This window comes from Tursiops truncatus, chromosome 1 (genome assembly GCF_011762595.2).
Source record: "Tursiops truncatus isolate mTurTru1 chromosome 1, mTurTru1.mat.Y, whole genome shotgun sequence".
NCBI classification, from domain to species: domain Eukaryota; kingdom Metazoa; phylum Chordata; class Mammalia; order Artiodactyla; family Delphinidae; genus Tursiops; species Tursiops truncatus.
In genome coordinates, this window is record NC_047034.1 from 138,928,828 (window position 1) to 138,947,727 (window position 18,900).

An 18,900-nucleotide genomic window follows, 5' to 3' on the forward strand; every position below is an offset into this window, starting at 1 on the left:
TCCAGATTCTTTTGGCTAAGGGTTCTCTGTCAACTTTTTTCTGACAATCTGATAATCCTGATTATTTGCATTTGATAATTTTGATTCTTTTATTAATAATGGCATTTTCTGAGGGATTCAGGAAGACTATCTCCCACGGGAACATCATCCTAATCCTGTCTTATGTTTATTTAAGGATAAAGTATGTCAGACAAAATCATGGCAGGAAACAGGATATACCCCAGATGACTCAAATGAAGAGACATTATTGATGGGACTACTTACAGAATTATGGCCTGGGTTAAGGGAACAACTAGGGATGGTGAGACACCCAGAAAGTGGCTACAGCAGTAAGCCATTACCTCCCCTGGGCCAAAGGAAGGAAATAGTATTGCTGGAGCCCAGTAAGTGCTGGAGCCCATGCATAAGAGCCTGCCCAACAGGAGCTGTAACCAATGAACGGACATAACAACTGTCAAGACACGGCACTGAAATGGGAAGGACGCGGAGAAAATACAACCTGATGTCACTTCCCCACTGCTCTTCAGTTTCCTTCCAGTGCCTCCAGTTGGCCAAATCCAACCAGTAGTCAGTGGGCAAGTGAGTCCAGGTGATGCAGTCCCCAGGGGTCCTCCCCACAGGGCACAGAACACAGAAGGGGAAGAATGGATTTGGGGTGAAGGGAACTGATTTAGGGGTAAAGGAAAAAAACAGTGCAGAAGGAAGATGACTGCATTTTCTCTTCTGTCATTAATTGCGAAGGCTCTGGAGTCAGACCTAAAGTCTGAATTCCAGTTCTAGCACTTACTAGCTCTATATCATTGAACACTTCACCTGGCTTCTCTAAGTTGCCTGATTTCTTTAAGCCTGTTTCCTCATCAGTAAAGTAAGTTAATAATACCTTTCTCCTAAGATTGAAGTCAAGAGTCAATGAATATGTCTGACTCATAGTAGTTTCTCCATAAAGTTTTATGATCAAGACCACTAATGGTATTATTTACCAGTGTACAAAAAAACAAAAGCACAAAACAAAAATCTAGATAATTCCAAATGCAGAAAGGCCCTACTAGCTTTGTGTTGTATGCTTGCAAACACTTGTAAGATTACAGTTACACAGTCTGCATTTTACTGTAGGGACTTACGGAAAAACGGAGTGAGTGAGTGATTTTCAGAACATGTTGTTCCTGATCCCAGTACTTTGTGCAGTCCCACCAATGCCTGACGGTCTCAGACAAAGGAAAAAAGGAATACAGGGACAGCAACATAGAATTAGATAGATACTAACACTTTATTTTGTTTCTTTACAATGTCAGTACGGACCTTGAGGATTGAAAAGAGCACTTCTAAAGAGCCAGTTGATTTTGAGCAGTGGATTGAAAGAGGTATGTGCTGTTTCACCAACATTGTTCTGATCATGAAGAAGTAGAGAATTGTCCTTTACTCTGTATTTCCAACTGGGCTGCATTTTGGTGAAAAAAGATGACTTGAATGATACTTGTGACATACATATATATATATTTAAAAGGACCCTAGGTACCTTCTCCCCTATAAAGCTAGTGACCAGTCTTTCCTCCCACAAACCACCCCCAAGAGGTGACTAGGAACATTGAATGTTGAGGCTCAGGACTCAAGGAGACGAGGCATAGTAAAGAGAGTGAGTGAGACACGGAGTAGAAAACAAGGGATTTAAGTGGAAGCGTACATATTGAGTGGTGGGAACTCCAGCCTCCTTCCTGTGCTCTGCTCAGCAACCAGGAATATAGCCCCAGCCAGGAGATTGGAGGATTCATCTTTGGAGAAACTGAATGGTCCCAGAAGATCTATGGATACTGACACAGGCTAGCTCATTCCTGGTCACCCTGTCAAAGTCCAGTAGTCAACGAGTCTGGCTCATGCACGTTTTTCAAATGATCTATTCATGAGTAACAGAAGCCAAAAATCACCAGACATATGATGAAGGCCTTAAAACCTCAATATAATCAAGCCTTTAGCTCTAATTCCAATCTATAGGAAAAGGGGATAGAGAACAAATTAAATGAAACCACGAGGAGGCAATATGAGAAAATGAGGGACATTTACAGGACAACTGACCTGCTCTCTTCAGTAAGTCAATGGTGTGGGAAAAAAATGTGTGTGGGAGAGAAAGCAGTTCAAGATTAAAAGAGACTTAATTCTGATTTGAATAAACCAACTATAAAAAGACAGTTAGGGGGACAATGGGGAAATTTGAATATGGACTGGATATTAAAGCATTGTTTATTGTAATATGATAATGGCATTGTAGTTATATAAGAAAATATTCTTATTTAGAGATAGATAACCAAATATATAAAGGTGAAATGTAATTATGTCTTAGACTTTCTTTAAAATACCTTAGCAAAAAAAATTAGATAAATCAAGTATGGTGAAATTTTAGTAATTGCAAATTCAAGATTATGGGTATATATAGGAGTTATATCCTGTCTTTTTTATGTATGTTTGAGATTTTCCAATTTTTCATAATTTAAAAAAATGAAGCAAATGAAAGAAGAGGTTATTATTAACTTCTAGTAGAGGAGGAGTTGTCTAAGAAAGAAAATGTGTCACAATTTATTACTTATTTCAGCAGTAAATAATGTTTAGATAGATAATAGTATAACCATCAAGTATTGATTTCAAAATTGAGAGGATGGCAGGAGGGAAAATTTGCAGGAGGAGGAGGAAGAGGATATTGGTCCAAGAGACATAAATTTTACCTACCATAATATAAAGTCAGTAAAAAATTGATAAATCAAGAAAAGGAGTATAAAACATAATTCCAGGAAAAACAGCTTAAAGTGTTGAAAACATTTGCCTTTAGGGAGCAGGACTGGAGGAAAAGGGGTCAAGCAGGGAATTACTATTTTTCATTACTTCAGAGAAAGGTTAGGAAACAGAAAGTCATACATAATCTTACTTCCCAGAAACTTCCCTTTTTGTACTACATGCCTTTTAAAATTATGTACACTATTTTGATACAAACAAAATTAATTTCTAAATAATGTCGACATTATTACATCAATTAAATATTTCATGTTTCCTAAAGAATGTTTGATGTGATTAACTCATGACCAAATAAGATAATCTGTCCTAAAATTACGCAATTAAAGGTTTTCTAAAGCTGGACACCAGAAAAGATCAATTCATGGGTGGCATAACTCAGCATCATAGTGAAAATTCATTGTGAGAAACTGAGCCCTAGTCTGTACCCATGAGAATGGTAAGATGGCTCCTTTCAGGCCTGCAATTACTCTTAGTAACTTGATCCTTAAAAAGGACTTTCACATTTTATCAATTCTTCACTTTATATTCCTTTACTGTAATTTACATTTACTTTTATTTATACTCACTAGAGATATTTTATAGCTCATAGTTTATCTTTCATACCTTTTATATCAAATATCTCTATTTTTATATTGAATTTTAACCCCCAAACACTGGTAAATCTGGTCTGACTATAGTTTACCAGATATCGTGTGTTGCTGAATATAAATTTCAATATGTCCTCATGCATTTTGAGCCCTACCTCAATTCTGTTGAATTTGTGTTTTAGATCTGGTACATACAGAGGGGCAGCTTCAAAATGAAGAAATTATGGTAAGTAACTATACTTTGAAGAGATAAACATTATCTTTAGCCAGCACAGCATATTTAAATTTTACACCTAACTCCATAGTCATAAAGTTAATAAATACCCTCATAATATTATAGGTTCTGTGTCTCATCAACCAATAGAGACGGTTATTCTCAATAATGTATGACAGCATAATAATAATATGACAGCAAGGATAGAACAGAATTCACTTGTTTTTGTTTTATTTTGTTTATTCATTTATTTTGAAGTATGTACTTGCTTTCCTTTCACTTGATTCTGTAGGCCTTATAGAATAGGAATCAAAAAAGGTTGAGATGCCAAAATCGGATGTTAATTTAAGTATAAAAGGACAAGGGAGATTCAGATAAGGGAACTGGAGCATAGGATCAGCAACAAATAAGCCAAAGAGAGATGAGGTGAAAAGAGAACCAGCAGTTTCCAACAACATTCCATTGGGCTTTGCTTGTCAAGTGGAATGAATGCCCATTGATGAGGAAGCTGCTGCCTCATCAGGAGTTTCTCTGTTCCTGCTAGTTTGTCAGGCCCTGGTTTTACACAAACACAAAAAGCCAAACAACTGTGAATATGTGTTTTTTAGGTAGTAGTGTTTATTTAACTAAGGTGTCTCTAAATAAGGGTTAAAGAGGTACCTTGTCCATTAGGTTTCCTTCTTCACAACTTACTGGCAGCTGCTATGAAATCGGTGTTTCAAATGATTCTCTAGGAGTTTTTGAATCCTGTTAATTATCTTCTCTACCACCTAAGTGTGCCCAATGACTGGGGAGGCCAGTGGGGACCAGAAAAATGATTAATTAGACTGAATTTTATCTTCCTGTTTTTCTCCATCTTTATTAATGGGTTATGGTTAGTAAGCCTCTGCTGAGTATTTTGTTTCAGGACTCACTGTGGATCAGGGAGGGTTGCAGCATCATAGAGCATTTGGAGAAAAGTAAGGGGGAATGGAAGGCTGTAAATCACCCAAAGTTTAGTACCCTCTCACAACAGCTTTTACTATACTTATTTTCTTCTAGTTGTTAACCAAATGCATTACATAGTTATAATAGTATGTATGAAAAAATTTGTATCTTTTAAAAATTTAATATTGTATCAAAAGCTTCATAATTATAATTTTAAAATTAAATGTATGCAGATAGATGTTAACTGATTTCCTTTTTCCTCTCTCTGTCATTATAACTAATACTACAGGGGACATCTTATGCCTGTTCCTGCTACCACAATGTTCACCTTTTTAATTATTTTCTAAAATTAAATTTCAAGGAATGGAATTACTGGGTCCATGGGTATAGACATATTTAGAGCTTCTTATATATACTGCCAAATTGCTTTTCAGAGACTTTTTTTACATTTTTATATAAATGTAAAAGTATAATAATATTCAGGGTAGTGTATTCTGAGGCATCATCCAACAAATGAAATCTCTTATTATGAAAAATACTTCAGAAAAACACTTTAAAAAAATTAATCAGGGCTTCCCTGGTGGCACATGGTTAAGATCCGCCTGCCAGCGCAGGGGACACAGGTTTGAGCCCTGGTCCAGGAAGATCCCACATACCACAGAGCAGCTAAGCCCGTGTGCCACAATTATTGCGCCTGCACTCTAGAGCCTGTGAGCCACAACTACTGAGCCCTTGTGCCACAACTACTGAAGCCCGTGTGCCTAGAGCCCGTGTTCCGCAACAAGAGAAGCCACAGCAATGAGAAGCCTGCACACCGCAACAAAGAGTAGCCCCCACTCGCCGCAACTAGAGAAAGCCCATGTGCAGCAACAAAGACCCAATGCAGCCAAAAATAAATAAATAAAATAAATTACTTTAAAAAAATCAGAATTGTACAGTGCAATTTTTAGCTCCACCTGCTATTCTTCCTCAAACCAAGGCTGATATTTGGCTGCTACATATCAGAATAACTGTACTATTACATGTGGCTGGCTTCTCTTCTGAACATTATATCTTATGAGTCATTATATATTTAGAATATTATTCTTGCATCAAACACTTTCTTCTGCTAACTTCTTGTTTAACAGTTAACTAGAATTCTAAATCATCTATATTGATTTTTCCCCTACAGGTACATGATGGCCACGCCACTTACTTGAGATTCATTATTGTATCAGCCTTTGATCATTTTGCATCTGTGCATAGTGTTTCTGCAGCGGGAATAGCAGTCTCAAATCTGTCTTAATAATTATAACAAAATACTCTTGCACTATTTTTTAACAATATATTTATTTAAACATGAAGTTGTTATTATTAAAGGTATTTGTATCAATCTGTTTCAGTTTTTATTTATTTTCTCTTCAACATTTTGTAGGAATTTGGTTCATCAGACAGCAGTGACGGCCACCGTGTAGGTCATAAGAAAACTTTTGCTTTGGTATACAGCTTAATCAAGGACGTGACTATACATGAAAACAACTGATAATACATTGTGTCCCCACAGTATCTAACATAGTACTCTTCAGATATCAGTGCATTAATTTTTAAATTTATTGATTGATTAATGCAAAGGGCTAAGGGAGCAATATGGAAAATAAACAGTGTACGAGTTCAAAAAAGAGAAAGTATTTATGGGATGGTTTCTTTGAGGTCATGGAACTTGAACTGGGCCCTGTAGGACAAATCATTTTATTTTTTTCTCTTTATTTTATTTTGTTTTGATTTCAAGACCTCAGAGAAGAGTTAGGAAACATATAATCTTACTTCCCAGAGACAACCATTATTGATATTATTTGATTTTCTTTATATTTTTGGGAAGGAAAGGAACAAGATAGGACAGATTCAGGTGGGGATATAAGACTTCTCTGAACATATTATACAACTTGAATTTGAAAACATAAATAAATAATATAGCCAAAAGTTAAAGAGCAATTCCAAAATGTCGAAAACAACAGAAATGCATGAACCTAACTCTGTTACAATTGATAAACCCACAGGAAAAAAAAAATGGCATTAGAATATAGTATTTTATCTATGCAGTCTATGTTAGTCTCTTTTTTTATTTTTTATTTTTTTTTTATTTTTGGCTGTGTTGGGTCCTCGTTTCTGTGCGAGGGCGTTCTCTAGTTGCGGCAAGTGGGGGCCACTCTTAATCGCGGTGCGCGGGTATGTTAGTTTCTTATAGCTGCTGTAATGAAGTACCACAAACTTGGTAGCTTAAAACAATAGAAGTCTATTCTCTCAGTTCTGGAGGCTAGAAGTTGGAAATCAAGGTATTGGCAGGGTTTGTTCCTATCAGAGTTCTGAGGGAGAATGTGTTCCATGCCTTTCTTTTAGCTTCTGGTGTTTCTGGCAGTCCTTGGCATTCCGTGACTTGTGGCACCATAGCCCCAGTTTATGCCTCCATCGTCATATGGCATTCTTTCTGTGTTTCTCCACATCATCTTCCCTCAATGCATATTCTGTGTCTTCTCCTCTTCTTATAAGGACACTGTCATATTGAATTAAAGGTGCACCCTACTCCAGTATTATCTCATCTTAACTAATTACATCTGCAATGATCCTGTTTCCAAGTAAGGTTGCATTCACAGGTACCAGGGGTTAAGATTTCATCATATCTTTTGGGAGATGCAGTTCAAGCCACAACACAGTCTTAGTGAAATATATATGTGATAGTTAATTTTATGTATCATATTGACTGGGTCACAGTGCCCAGATATTTGTTCAGACATTATTCTGGATGTTTCTGTGTAGGTATCTTTGAGATGACAGTAACATTGGTGGACATTGAGTAAAGCAGACTGCCCACCATAATGTGGGTGAGCCTTATCCATCAGTTGAAGACCTTAGTAGAACAAAGACTGACCTCCCCTGGGCAAGAAAGAATTCTGCCAGCAGATGGGCCTTCAGACTTGTATTGCAACATCAGCTCTTCCCTGGGTCACTGACCAACCCTACAAATTTTGGATTTGCCAGCTTTCTTGTTATCACATGATACTTTCTTACCAGTCTCAGCATTCTAAAAAAGTAGCAAAAGAGGGACAGCCACAAAGTGCCAACACTTTGAGTCTCTGCTTGTATCATATTTGCTATTGTCCTGTTTCCCAAATCATGTTATATGGCCAAGCCCAGAGTCAGAACAAGAGGGGTCTACCCAAGGGAATGGATATAAGGAGGTGTGACTAAATTGGGAGTGGGGAGGAAGTGGTAGCCACTACTGCTAGAATCTACTACAATTAAACATGGTGCCTCCTGATATGATGCAATATGAAGCATATAGACCAACCTATGAAGTGCTCTTGCCAAAATTACTGAGCCTGAATCAAATCAAGTTCTAGAGTTATCTTTCACTTTCAGGAAGTTCAAGAGAGAGAGGAACAAGTAAAATGACACCACAAGGAAGCAAATAGACTTGTAGCCATTAATGCAGCTCAGTGAAACGCCCAGATCTGTGCCTTCTCTGCCCATGGTAAGATATACTTCCTGGCCTTCTTTGGGTAGGGCCATGAGACCAATTCTGGCCAATGAGATGAAGGGTAGTTGAATTCCAGGCTGAGCATTTAATTGCCTTCAAGAGACCCTTCAAAGCTCTTTTCTCTCTCCCACAATGACCAGCAATGTTATTCTCCACAGTAACTACTTCATCATTCTAGGTCTGGGAGTGAGACTGATGATAACAGGTAGCAGAGGTCCCAGTCAATCTGAGGTACACATAGAAGGAGAAATAAAGCTTCATTGTTTTTTTTTTGTGTGTGTGTGTTTTGGCCATGTGCGGGATCTTAGTTCCCCAACCAGGGATCAAACCTGGGCCCCCTGCAGTGGAAGTGCAGAGTCCTAATCACTGGACCACTGGGGAATTCCCAAGTCACTGATACTTTGGAGCTGCTTGTTACCCCAGCATAACCTGGCCTATCCTGGCTGATATACAGACAAATCTAGAATATGGCTTATCCTACAGGACAAGTGACCTGGTTTCTTCAACAAGTCAGTGGCATGAAAAATGCTAATTAATTAAGGAAGGGGATCCACTCAGAGAGATGTAAGAGCCCCAGAAAGCACATGCTACGTGTGGATTTTAATTGGATGCTGGTTTGAGCAAACGAACCGAAAAAAAGACATTTTAAAGATAATTGGGGAAATCTGCTTATGGACTGGGTTTTATTGTTCATTTTGCTAGGTGTGATACTGGCATTAAGCTTATCTAAGAAAAGGCCCATATTTTTCGAGATGCATTTAGAAGTATGTAGGGTAAAATAACATGGTATTTGGGACTTGCTTTAAAATACTTGAACATATTTTTTTAAAGGAAAAAGTGTTCGTTGAAGTAAATATAACAATAAATTGTTGGACCCAGGTTATGGATATATGGGGCTTCATTGTACTAGTCTTTCTACTTTAATGTATGCTTGAAATTCTTCATAATAGATAAATAACAATAAATAATGCTACAGAGGATATCTCTGTGCATAAATCTTTGCCTACCCCTCAGATGATTTTTTTTTTTTTTTTTTTGGCCATGCTGTGGCATGTGGGATCTTAGTTCCCCAACCAGGTATCGAACCCATGCCCCCTGCAATGGAAGCACAGAGCCTTAACCACTGAACCACCAGGGAAGTCCCGCCGATGATTTTTTTAGAAGAGATTCCCAGAAGGGAATTAGACAAAGTTAGGAACAGTTTTAAGGCTTTTGATACTTTCTGATAATTTGCTTAACAAGATTTGTTGCACAAATTTACTTACTCTCAGAAACGTAAGTTTTAAATAAATGGAAGAGAGTAGAAAAGCTACTTCAAGAGTAACGTTGATGCCATCAAAGATATGAAGGTGAGTACTCTCATAAAACGTATTTAGGGAGTGATGAATACATACGTCTGACTAGGGCAAAGGAGAAGACTAAAACCAGACATTGCAGCCAGACCAGAAAGAGCCTTTAATGCTTTCAGATATTTTCCCATAATGCTGGAGCCATTTAAGGTTTTTGAAAAGGAAGGTGACTTAGAGCAATTGTGTTCATGTTCAATAAAATCAAACACTGAGGATTTTCCTTTCGCCAGCTTCCTAAACTGGAATGTCAGTAATTCTTCATTTAAGAAACACTGTGTTAATTTGTATGGAAACACAAAAGACCCCGAATAGCCAAAGCAATATTGAGAAAGAAAAACGGTGCTGGAGGAATCAGGCTCCCGGACTTCAGAATATACTACAAAGCTACAGTAATCAAGACAGTATGGTACTGACACAAAAACAGAAATATAGATCAATGAACCAGGATAGAAAGCCCAGAGATAAATCCACACACATATGGTCACCTTATCTTTGATAAAGGAGGCAAGAATATACAGTGGAGAAAAGACAGCCTCTTCAATAAGTGGTGCTGGGAAAACTGGACAGCTACAGGTAAAAGAATGAAATTAGAGCACTCTTGAACACCATACACAAAAATAAACTCAAAATGGATTAAAGACATAAATGTAAGGCCAGACACTATAAAACTCTTAGAGGAAAACATAGGCAGAACACTCTATGACATAAGTCACAGCAAGATCCTTTTTGACCCACCTCCTGGAGAAATGGAAATAAAAACAAAAATAAATGGGACCTAATGAAACTTAAAAGCTTTTGCACAGCAAAGGAAAACATAAACAAGACGAAAAGACAATCCTCAGAATGGGAGAAAATACTTGCAAATGAAACAATTGACAAAGGATTAATCTCCAAAATAAACAAGAAGCTCATGCAGCTCAATATCAAAAAAACAAACAACCCAATCCAAAAATGGGCAGAAGACCTAAATAGACATTTCTCCAAGGAAGATATCCAGATTGCCAACAAACACATGAAAGAATGCTCAACATCACTAATCATTAGAGAAATGCAGATCAAAACTACAATGAGGCATCACCTCACACCAGTCAGAATGGCCATATCAAAAAATCTACAAACAATAAATGCTGGAGAGGGTGTGGAGAAAAGGGAACCCTCTTGTACTGTTGGTGGGAATGTAAATTGATACAGCCACTATGGAGAACAGTATGGAGCTTCCTTAGAAAACTAAACATAGAACTACCATATGACCCAGCAATCCCACTACTGGGCATATACCCTAAGAAAACCATAATTCAGAAAGAGTCATGTACCACAATGTTCATTGCAGCTCTATTTACAATAGCCAGGACATGGAAGCAATCTAAGTGTCCATCAACAGATGAATGGATAAAGAAAATGTGGCACATATATACAATGGAATATTAGTCAGCCATAAAAAGAAACAAAATTGAGTGATTTGTAGTGAGGTGGATGGACCTAGATTCTGTCATACAGAGTGAAGTAAGTGAAGTCAGAAAGAGAAAAACAAATACCGTATGCTAACACATACATATGGAATCTAAAAAAAAAAAAAAGTTATGAAGAACCTAGGGGTAGGACAGGAATAAAGATGCAGACATAGAGAATGGACTTGACGACACGGGGAGGGGGAAGGGTAAGCTGGGACGAAGTGAGAGAGTGGCATGGACTTATATACACTACCAAATGTAAAATAGATAGCTAGTGGGAAGCAACCACATAGCACAGGGAGATCAGCTCAGTGCTCTGTGACCACCTAGAGGGGTGAGATAGGGAGGGTGGGAGGGAGACCCAAAAGGGAGGAGATATGGGGATTATATGTATATGTGTGTGTGTGTGTGTGTGTGTATGTGTGTGTGTGTGTGTGTGTGTGTATAGCTGATTCACTTTGTTATAAAGCAGAAACTAACCATTGTAAAGCAATTATACTCCAATAAAGATGTTAAAAAAATAACAACAACAACAAAAAAATACTGTGTTAGACTGTGTTAGGCTTACAGATTGCTGGAAAGGATTTTCAGAGGTTATCTGATTGATCTCTTTGGCACAAGCCTAGTAAATTATCTTTAAGTCTTTTTCTGTGTCTCTCTCTTCTGTGAATGCAGAGAAGTTGTTCTCAGTGCAGTGCTTGTAATACCACATTATGATATTTGAAAACAGCATCCTTTCACCTTCATTTTCCTAGGCTTTAAAAACTCATTTTCACTTGATAAAACCACTCTAAGTCTCAAGCAATAGATACAATAATATGTGGCTTTACCTTTTGTTTTTCACTGCTGAACCCATCATCTTTTTAAAGTCTCATTTGTCCCCAGTTGGCTTGCTTCTATCCCCCTCATTTGGCCTTGTCTCCACCTGCCCACCAACTCCTGACTGCGATTCAGACATTTGTGGGGTTTTTTTTAATTTATTTTTTGGCTGTGTCGGGTCTTAGTTGCGGCATGCGGGATCATTGTTGCGGCACGCGGGCTTCTCTCTAGTTGTGGCATGTGGGTTTTCTCTCTCTAGTTGTGGCGCACGGGCTCCAGAGCTAGTGGGCTCTGTAGTTTGAGGTGTGGGGCTCTCTGGCTGAGGCGCCTGAGCTCAGTAGTTGTGGTGCACAGGCTTAGTTGCCCCACAGCATGTAGGATCTTATTTCCCTGACCAGGGATCGAACCTGCTTCCCCTGCTTTGGAAGGCGGATTCTTTACCACTGTACCACCAGGGAACTCCTGATTCAGACCTTTGAGTTTGCTGTTTCCTCTGCCTGAAAAGCTCTTTCCTTAGGTATCTATACAGCTAGCTTCCTCATTTATTTCAGATCCTTACTCAAAATCTTCTTCTCAGTGAGGCCTTCCTCACAAATTACGGAGCCTCCCTACCCTCACCACCAGATTCCCACCCCCAACCCTGCCCCCCTGCCCATGGGTTTAGGCAGCTGAGGTAGCCAGCCTGTGTCCTGTGCTTCAAGCGTTCTTGTACCTTATTCCTCTTTTCTCACTACTTCTAAAATTCAACTTAGATTCTTTTTCCTTTAATGATATCCCAAGCATACTATGAAAGAGGGCAGTGCAGCCTCCTTTCAAGCATGAATATCTCGGGTCGGGGGCTCAACTGAATGAATTGCCCTTGGCTTCCATACCCTTTTAGGGACAGCCCTGCTCATCACTATCTATTTTGTCTTACTTATCCTGTATATCATGTTTATTGTCTCTCTGCTTCACTAGAATGTAAGTTCCACAGGGCAGGGAGTTTTGTTGCTTTTGATCATGACTGTATCCTCAGGACGTAGAAAAGTGCCTGGCACATAGCAGATTTTCAATAAATATTTGTCGACTAAATGAACATTGTTCATTTATTTGCATGTCTATATCTCTTTATACTTTAAAATCCTTGAGGAATTTTTAATAAAGCTAGCTAATAATATATACATGTTTGGATCACTTACTGTGGGCCAGTGCCTGTCACAATGCCTTGCATAAAGTTAAACAACCAATCAGTATTTATTTAAAGGATTGGATAAAAAAGTAAAAATCTAATAACTTTTTAACCATGTACTCAAGCAAGGCAAAGAAATATTATACAGACGAAAATTGTGTCTATCACTTACTTATACAGACTTTTTTAAAAAGCACTGTGCTGTGAGTTATATCTCAGGAATGCCTCTCTGTGTGAGGCATCTTTTGGGACCTTCCCCTTCTAGGTGATGTTCCAACAGCCATTTGTAGCTTGACCCCAAGCTACAAGCCTTCTAAAATCTAATGTGTGGCAGAATGCATCAAAGTTTTAAACATGTATAGTCTTTGACACAGAAATGCCATTTCTAGGAATCTATTCTAATAAAATAATCAGATAAGTGACAAATGGACAAAGATGTCTAGCAATGCTGTTTATAAAATGGGAATCTGGAAACGACTCTGCATCCATACATTAGTAAGTATGATATGTACAGATATCATATATCATACTTTATAATGGGATATAAATCATATATAAATATAGAATGGTAACTTCTGGTTAAAGATGGTAGAGTAAAGGGATTTTTACTCCACTCTTCCTCAAAAGTCATTCACAACAAAAAAGATTACAAAGAGGAAGAAAAAATTTTCTCTTCAAGGAAGTAGGTACAACCTCTAACTGGGAAGCATACTTGCTAAGTACTGTGAAATCAGGATTCAGTGAAGGAGGAAGATGAGACTTGACATGCTCTCCCAGAGCTAGACACTTTCTTAAACGTGTCACAGTTCTGAAAGGTTTATCCAACAATCCTTTGATTAGATTGAAGCGATCTTGGTCTGTAGGCAGCTTCAGGATGGAGAATGTCCCCACAGAGCTCAGGTTAATCATTCAAAATGGCGGAGGAGGTGGAGCTGAAGGAGGAGCCAGGCAAGATACACCAGCGGAGGCTGCTGGAGGTACCGCATGGTGAAGGAAGGCGTCTTAGATAGCTTGGACTGCCGTAAAAAATACCATAGACTGAGCAGCTTAACACACCTTTATTTTCTCACAGTTCTGGAGGCTGAAAGTCTAAGATCGGGGTGTCAGCATGGTGGATTTCTCGTGAGATGTCTCTTCCTGGCTTGTAGATGGCCACTATCTTGCTGTGTGCTCATATGACCTCTTCTTGGAGCAAATACAGAGGGAGGGAGGGAGGGAAAGAGGGAAGGAGAGAGAGGGAAAGAGAGCACTTTCTGGTATCATTTTTAATGTTTTTTATTTTTGGCTGCATCAAGTCTCAGTTGTGGCACGTGGGATCTTTCATTGTGGCATGCGGGCTTCTCTCCTGCTGTGGCGCAGGCTCAGTAGTTGCAGTGCACAGCCTCTCTAGTTGTGATGTGCAGGCTCCAGAGCACGTGGGCTCTGTAGTTGTGGTGCCCGGGCTCCAGAGGATGTGGGCTCTGTAGCATGTGGGTTGCAGCATGTGGGTTCTCCAGTTGTGACCCACGTTCTCAGTGGTTGTGGCATGTGGGATCTTAGTTCCCAGACCAGGAATCAAACCTGCGTCCCCTGCACTAGAAGGTGGATTCTCAACTACTGGACCACCAGGGAAGTCCCTCTGGTGTCTCTTCTTATAATGACTAATCCTATCGTATCAGCCTCCCCCCCACCCCATGAACTCATTTAACCTTGAATGAGTCCTACCTCCAAATAAAGTCACATTGGGGCTTAGGGCTTTAACATATGAATGGGGGTGGGGGGAGGGCACAATTAAGTCCAGAGCAGGTGGTGAGAAGGCAGCTTACCTTGGATCTATGAGCCCCATTGCAAAGGAAATAACGAGAGTATTCAAGACAACCAATCTAAATCAAAGTTGCAGATTGCCCTAGCTGACAGTTCCTCTTTCTATATTATGCTTCAGCAAATAACAAGCCCTATTAAAAAAGAGCAATCAGAAAAGATCCAGAAGAGGATTGCTTTAGGTCAGGGTCTCTAGAAACAGAGCTTTAGAGAGGAATGGTTGTAAGAGTGATTTACTGAGGGAGTGCTCTCCGGAAGCAGAATAGGTCAGGGGAGAGAGTTAATCAAAGATGGCTTCAGCTGAAGTCTGGCCTCAGCCTGATGCCACAGGGAGCTTTGGAGCATGAATGACACCAGAGAGGTATGCTCTCCAACTTGGAGGCAAGGGACAGGCCTTTGTGCTCTCAAATCCATCAGTCATTGGCCATGGGCCACCCTCAGGGGAACATAACCTCTCAGGCATTGTAGCTCCTGTCACTTAGAGCAATTCTCAGGAGAAAAGACACTTGTGAACCATTAGCAGCCAACACTCACAGCAGCTGGCAGATGGATGCACTGATGTGGAAAAGGGATCTGGGCAGAACACTGACGGCATCTATAGTAACAATAGTTCTCAAAGTGTGGTCCCTGGAACAGCAACCTCCTCCTCATCGGAGAACTTGTTAGAAATGCAAATTCCCTAGCCCAATGCCAGATCTATTGAATCAGAAATTCTGGCGGGGGAAACCCATGAATCTGTTTTAACAGTCCCTCCAGATGATTTTGATGCATGTCAAAGTTTGAGAACCATTGTGCTATAGGGACCTATGACTAGAAACTATAAGACAAAAAGATGGGAGTGGGGCCCAGAAAAATAAGGCAGTTACAGGACACTCATTGCAACAGAAATTACACAAAGAACACATCAAGAATGGAGACCCAATAGTTATCTCTCAAAAAATCAAAAAGAGGGACGTCCCTGGTGGTCCAGTGCAGGGGATGAGAGTTCAATCCCTGGTCGGGGAACTAAGATCCCACATGCTGCAGGGCAACTGAGCCCACGTGCTGCAACCACTGAACCCGCCCGCTCTGGAGCCCATTCGCCACAACTAGAGAACCTACGTGCCACAACTACTGAGCCCGCATTCTCTAGAGCCCACGTGCCACAACTAGAGAGAAGCCTGCCTGCCGCAACAAACAGCCGTGAGCCGCAATGAAAGATCCCACATGCTGCAACTAAGACCCAACACAGCCAAATAAATTAATTAATTAAAAAAAAAAGAGAGCTCAAAGAGGTGCAAAGATTTAAAGAAAAAGAAGACGCAGAAGATGAAAATTGAGCTGGCAGAGCTGAGAAAAGAAATGGAAGAGAAAAATAAACTGTTTCAGAGCTGAAAGCCACATAAGAAGCAAAGGGATGATGATGATAATTGTAGCAGTCAGCATTGAGTTAGGAAAACTGAAATCAATCTAGATATTTAGTTAAAGCTGGGAAGGAAATAATGCAGGCAATTTGTTACAAAGTGTTGAAAAGTCTGGGAAAACAAACAGAAGATGAGAATGTAACCCAGAGCTGAAGCCCATGGGCCACACTCACTGTTGATCAATGGAAGCACCATTACTGCCTCTGAACAGAAGCCACTCCACCACCATGGCTGGTGATCCTAAAGCAGCTACCATGCACAGTCTCCTGCAATCCCTACAGCCAGAGATGGAGAAAATGACTTCTGCCTTCTGCCCACCTCTAATCTCCACCAGTGCTTCGCATTGGCAGAACCTAACCAGAATGCAGTGTTCAGGCTTCTACCTCCTGAAACCCAGAGGAGAGTGTGGAAGAGTAGGAAAGAGTGAGAACCAACAAGCCGTATCTGGAACAATAACAAACCCAACTTAAGACGAATCAGGATCAGAGGAAAAATTTTGAGAAAAATCACAACATGGAATCGAAAAGAACAAAGATTTTAAAAGTTATGGAGAAGATAATAGTTATGGAAGAAAAAAGGATACGACATACCCATAATTATAGTCCGTGAGTAAGATAATAGAACAAAAGCAACAGAGAAGATGTTCAAGGCAACAAAAAATGTCCTTGAAATTTAAAAAAAAAAAAGAAATCTTAAGATCAAAAGAGGATATTGTATTTACCTTAGTCCTTTAGGTCTACTATAACAAAAATAACATAGACTGGGTGGCCTATAGATGACAGAAACATTTCCTACAGTTCTGACGGCTGGAAATCTGAGATCAGGGTGTCAGCAAGGTCAGGTGAGGGCCCTTTTACAGGGTTACAGACTTCTTGTATCCTCAGATGGTGGAAGAGGGCAAGCCAGCTCTAATCCCATTCATGAAGACTCCACCCTCATGACCTAATCACCTCCCAAAGGCCCCACCTCCTGACACTATCACACTGGGCTTTAAGATTTAGCATATGAATTCTGAGGGGACACAAACATTCAGACCACAGCAGTAAATTGTGACATAGAACAACCAACACTAGACTACATCTTGGTGAAGTTACTGAACTTCAAATATGAAGAAAGAATCTGACAAGTTTCCAGGCAGAATAAAAGCAAGTAAGTGCCAGGGGAAATAAATGAGGCTGGCCTCAGACTTTTCCTCTCATGACTGCTAGACAACAGTGAAACAATGTCCACAGACCTCTGAAGTCGAGACTGAAACATAAGAATCTGAAACCCAGCCAGATATCCTTCAGGCTTAAGGACAACAGCTGGTCATTAGAAGCATGTAAGACTTCAGGGAATACAGGATCCACGAGCCCTTCTTCAAAAAACTGCATACTTGAGACTTTCAATGATGTAATCTATATGGCCAATTGGATATCCTGGAATCGAACATCTAACAATGCTGGATAAAATATTTTAATACACCTTTTGAAGTTAATGGCTGAACTTAGCAGAAATAAAGTTTTCTGTGGCCAGGAACCAGTTGAGAGCCTGACTCTGGGGAGTTGAACAAGCATTAAAATCACTGGGCCACTCCGAGGGCATCTGCCAATTTCTGAGAGTCAGAGCCTGAGCTTCCTGGGCCTCCTGCCAGGCACATAAGGCAATGTCTTGCATCAGCTAGAATGGGGTGTAGGCTCAGAGTCCCACATAAAGCCAGGTACCACAAAGGTCATCACCCTTAGAGAACAAGTGAACTAAAAACGTAAACCCTCCCACTGAAAGCAGACCGGCATGGTATTTTGAAGAAGATTCTTCAAATCAGTTGAAGTTCTGAATGCAAACTGTACTCAGAGTGGGACAAGACATTTTAACAAGCTTCTTTTACTTCCTCTGGATAACAAGATCATTCTTGTTATCCAGACCCAGAGAGGTCACCTTCAAATAGAAAAGCCCTTTCTTGATCATGAATTAGAACTGAATTCAAACCTCTTGCAGTCTCCTGGGCAGGTTGTTTTCCCACCTTTGCCCATGCTGTTTAGCCCACTTGAATGCTCTTCTCCCTTCCCATACTCTTCAGGCTCCCATCCCAGATTATAGAAGTCCTAGGGATCCTAGAAGGCCAAGCCCAGAGGCTCCCACCCCCACAAAGCTTTCCTAGACGCACCTAGCTCAGAAGGGCTGCTCTCTCCTCTGTGCTCTCTGAGCTTTAGTCTTCACTCTAACCCATCATAGTCCAGCTTGAATTATGGTTATTGCAGTGCATGTCCACCCCCATCCCCCCTGCCCTAGGAGGTTAAGCTGCTGGAGGACCAAAGCTGGACTTTGTCATCTTTGCATCATCACTCAGCACCCAGAAAAGAATCAGTGCTCAATTAATGTCTGAAGCATTACATTGAAGAGAATTGAATTGGAATGTTTGGGATCTATTTTAGCTTTCTGAAAACTCCTCAGTTCCAGCTACTGTTTGTTTAAAACCGGGATATTTCTGTGCACTTATAGACGTGAATTGAAGGGGGCCCAAGGAGGCAGCTGTGGAACAATAATGATGGTAACCATAAGAGCCAACACTTCGATGGCATTTTCTCCAAGTCAGGCACAGTTCTGAGTGCTTTATTTATGAGTCCTCTGTGGGGTAGGCCCTATTGATACCCTGTTTTGTAATAGTTCAAGATACAAAAGCAGCTTAACCAAAGTCACACAGCCAGCAGGGAGCACAGCTAGGACTCTGGTTTGAAGTTAGAGATGGGGTTTGAATCTCAGCTTGTTACTTACTGGTTCTGAGACCTTCCACAAGTTACTTAACTCTGAGCCTTGGTTTCCTCATCTCTAAAACAGGGCTAATAATCTCCTCTTTGCAATATACAGAGATATTAAATAAGACTACGTGTCTGAAAGTGCCTGTGCC

At 40.1% G+C, this 18,900-nt stretch overlaps 1 protein-coding gene and 1 non-coding gene across 15 annotated transcripts in view; one reads left to right on the forward strand and one right to left on the reverse strand.

Annotated features, from left to right (window-relative positions):
* IFT25 (intraflagellar transport 25) overlaps positions 1–5,885 on the forward strand; it is a 34,417-nt gene extending 28,532 nt beyond the window's left edge. For 11 of the 14 annotated variants that reach the window (XM_073789518.1, XM_019937750.3, XM_073789504.1 and 8 more), the window contains 3 exons: positions 1,293–1,361; positions 3,551–3,594; positions 5,681–5,885. In XM_073789518.1, coding sequence (XP_073645619.1) covers positions 1,293–1,361; positions 3,551–3,594; positions 5,681–5,794 — 227 coding nt within the window. In that variant the 3' untranslated portion in view covers positions 5,795–5,885. Of the gene's footprint in view, positions 1–175; positions 590–1,292; positions 1,362–3,550 lie in introns of all 14 variants that reach the window. The other 3 variants (XR_012324781.1, XR_012324779.1, XM_073789494.1) reach the window with 3 other exon arrangements.
* A 2,446-nt stretch (positions 5,886–8,331) lies between these two features.
* Positions 8,332–8,404, reverse strand: TRNAG-UCC (transfer RNA glycine (anticodon UCC)). The gene has a single exon. It is a non-coding gene; the product is annotated as a tRNA-Gly (tRNA).
* Between the last annotated feature and the right edge of the window lie 10,496 nt (positions 8,405–18,900).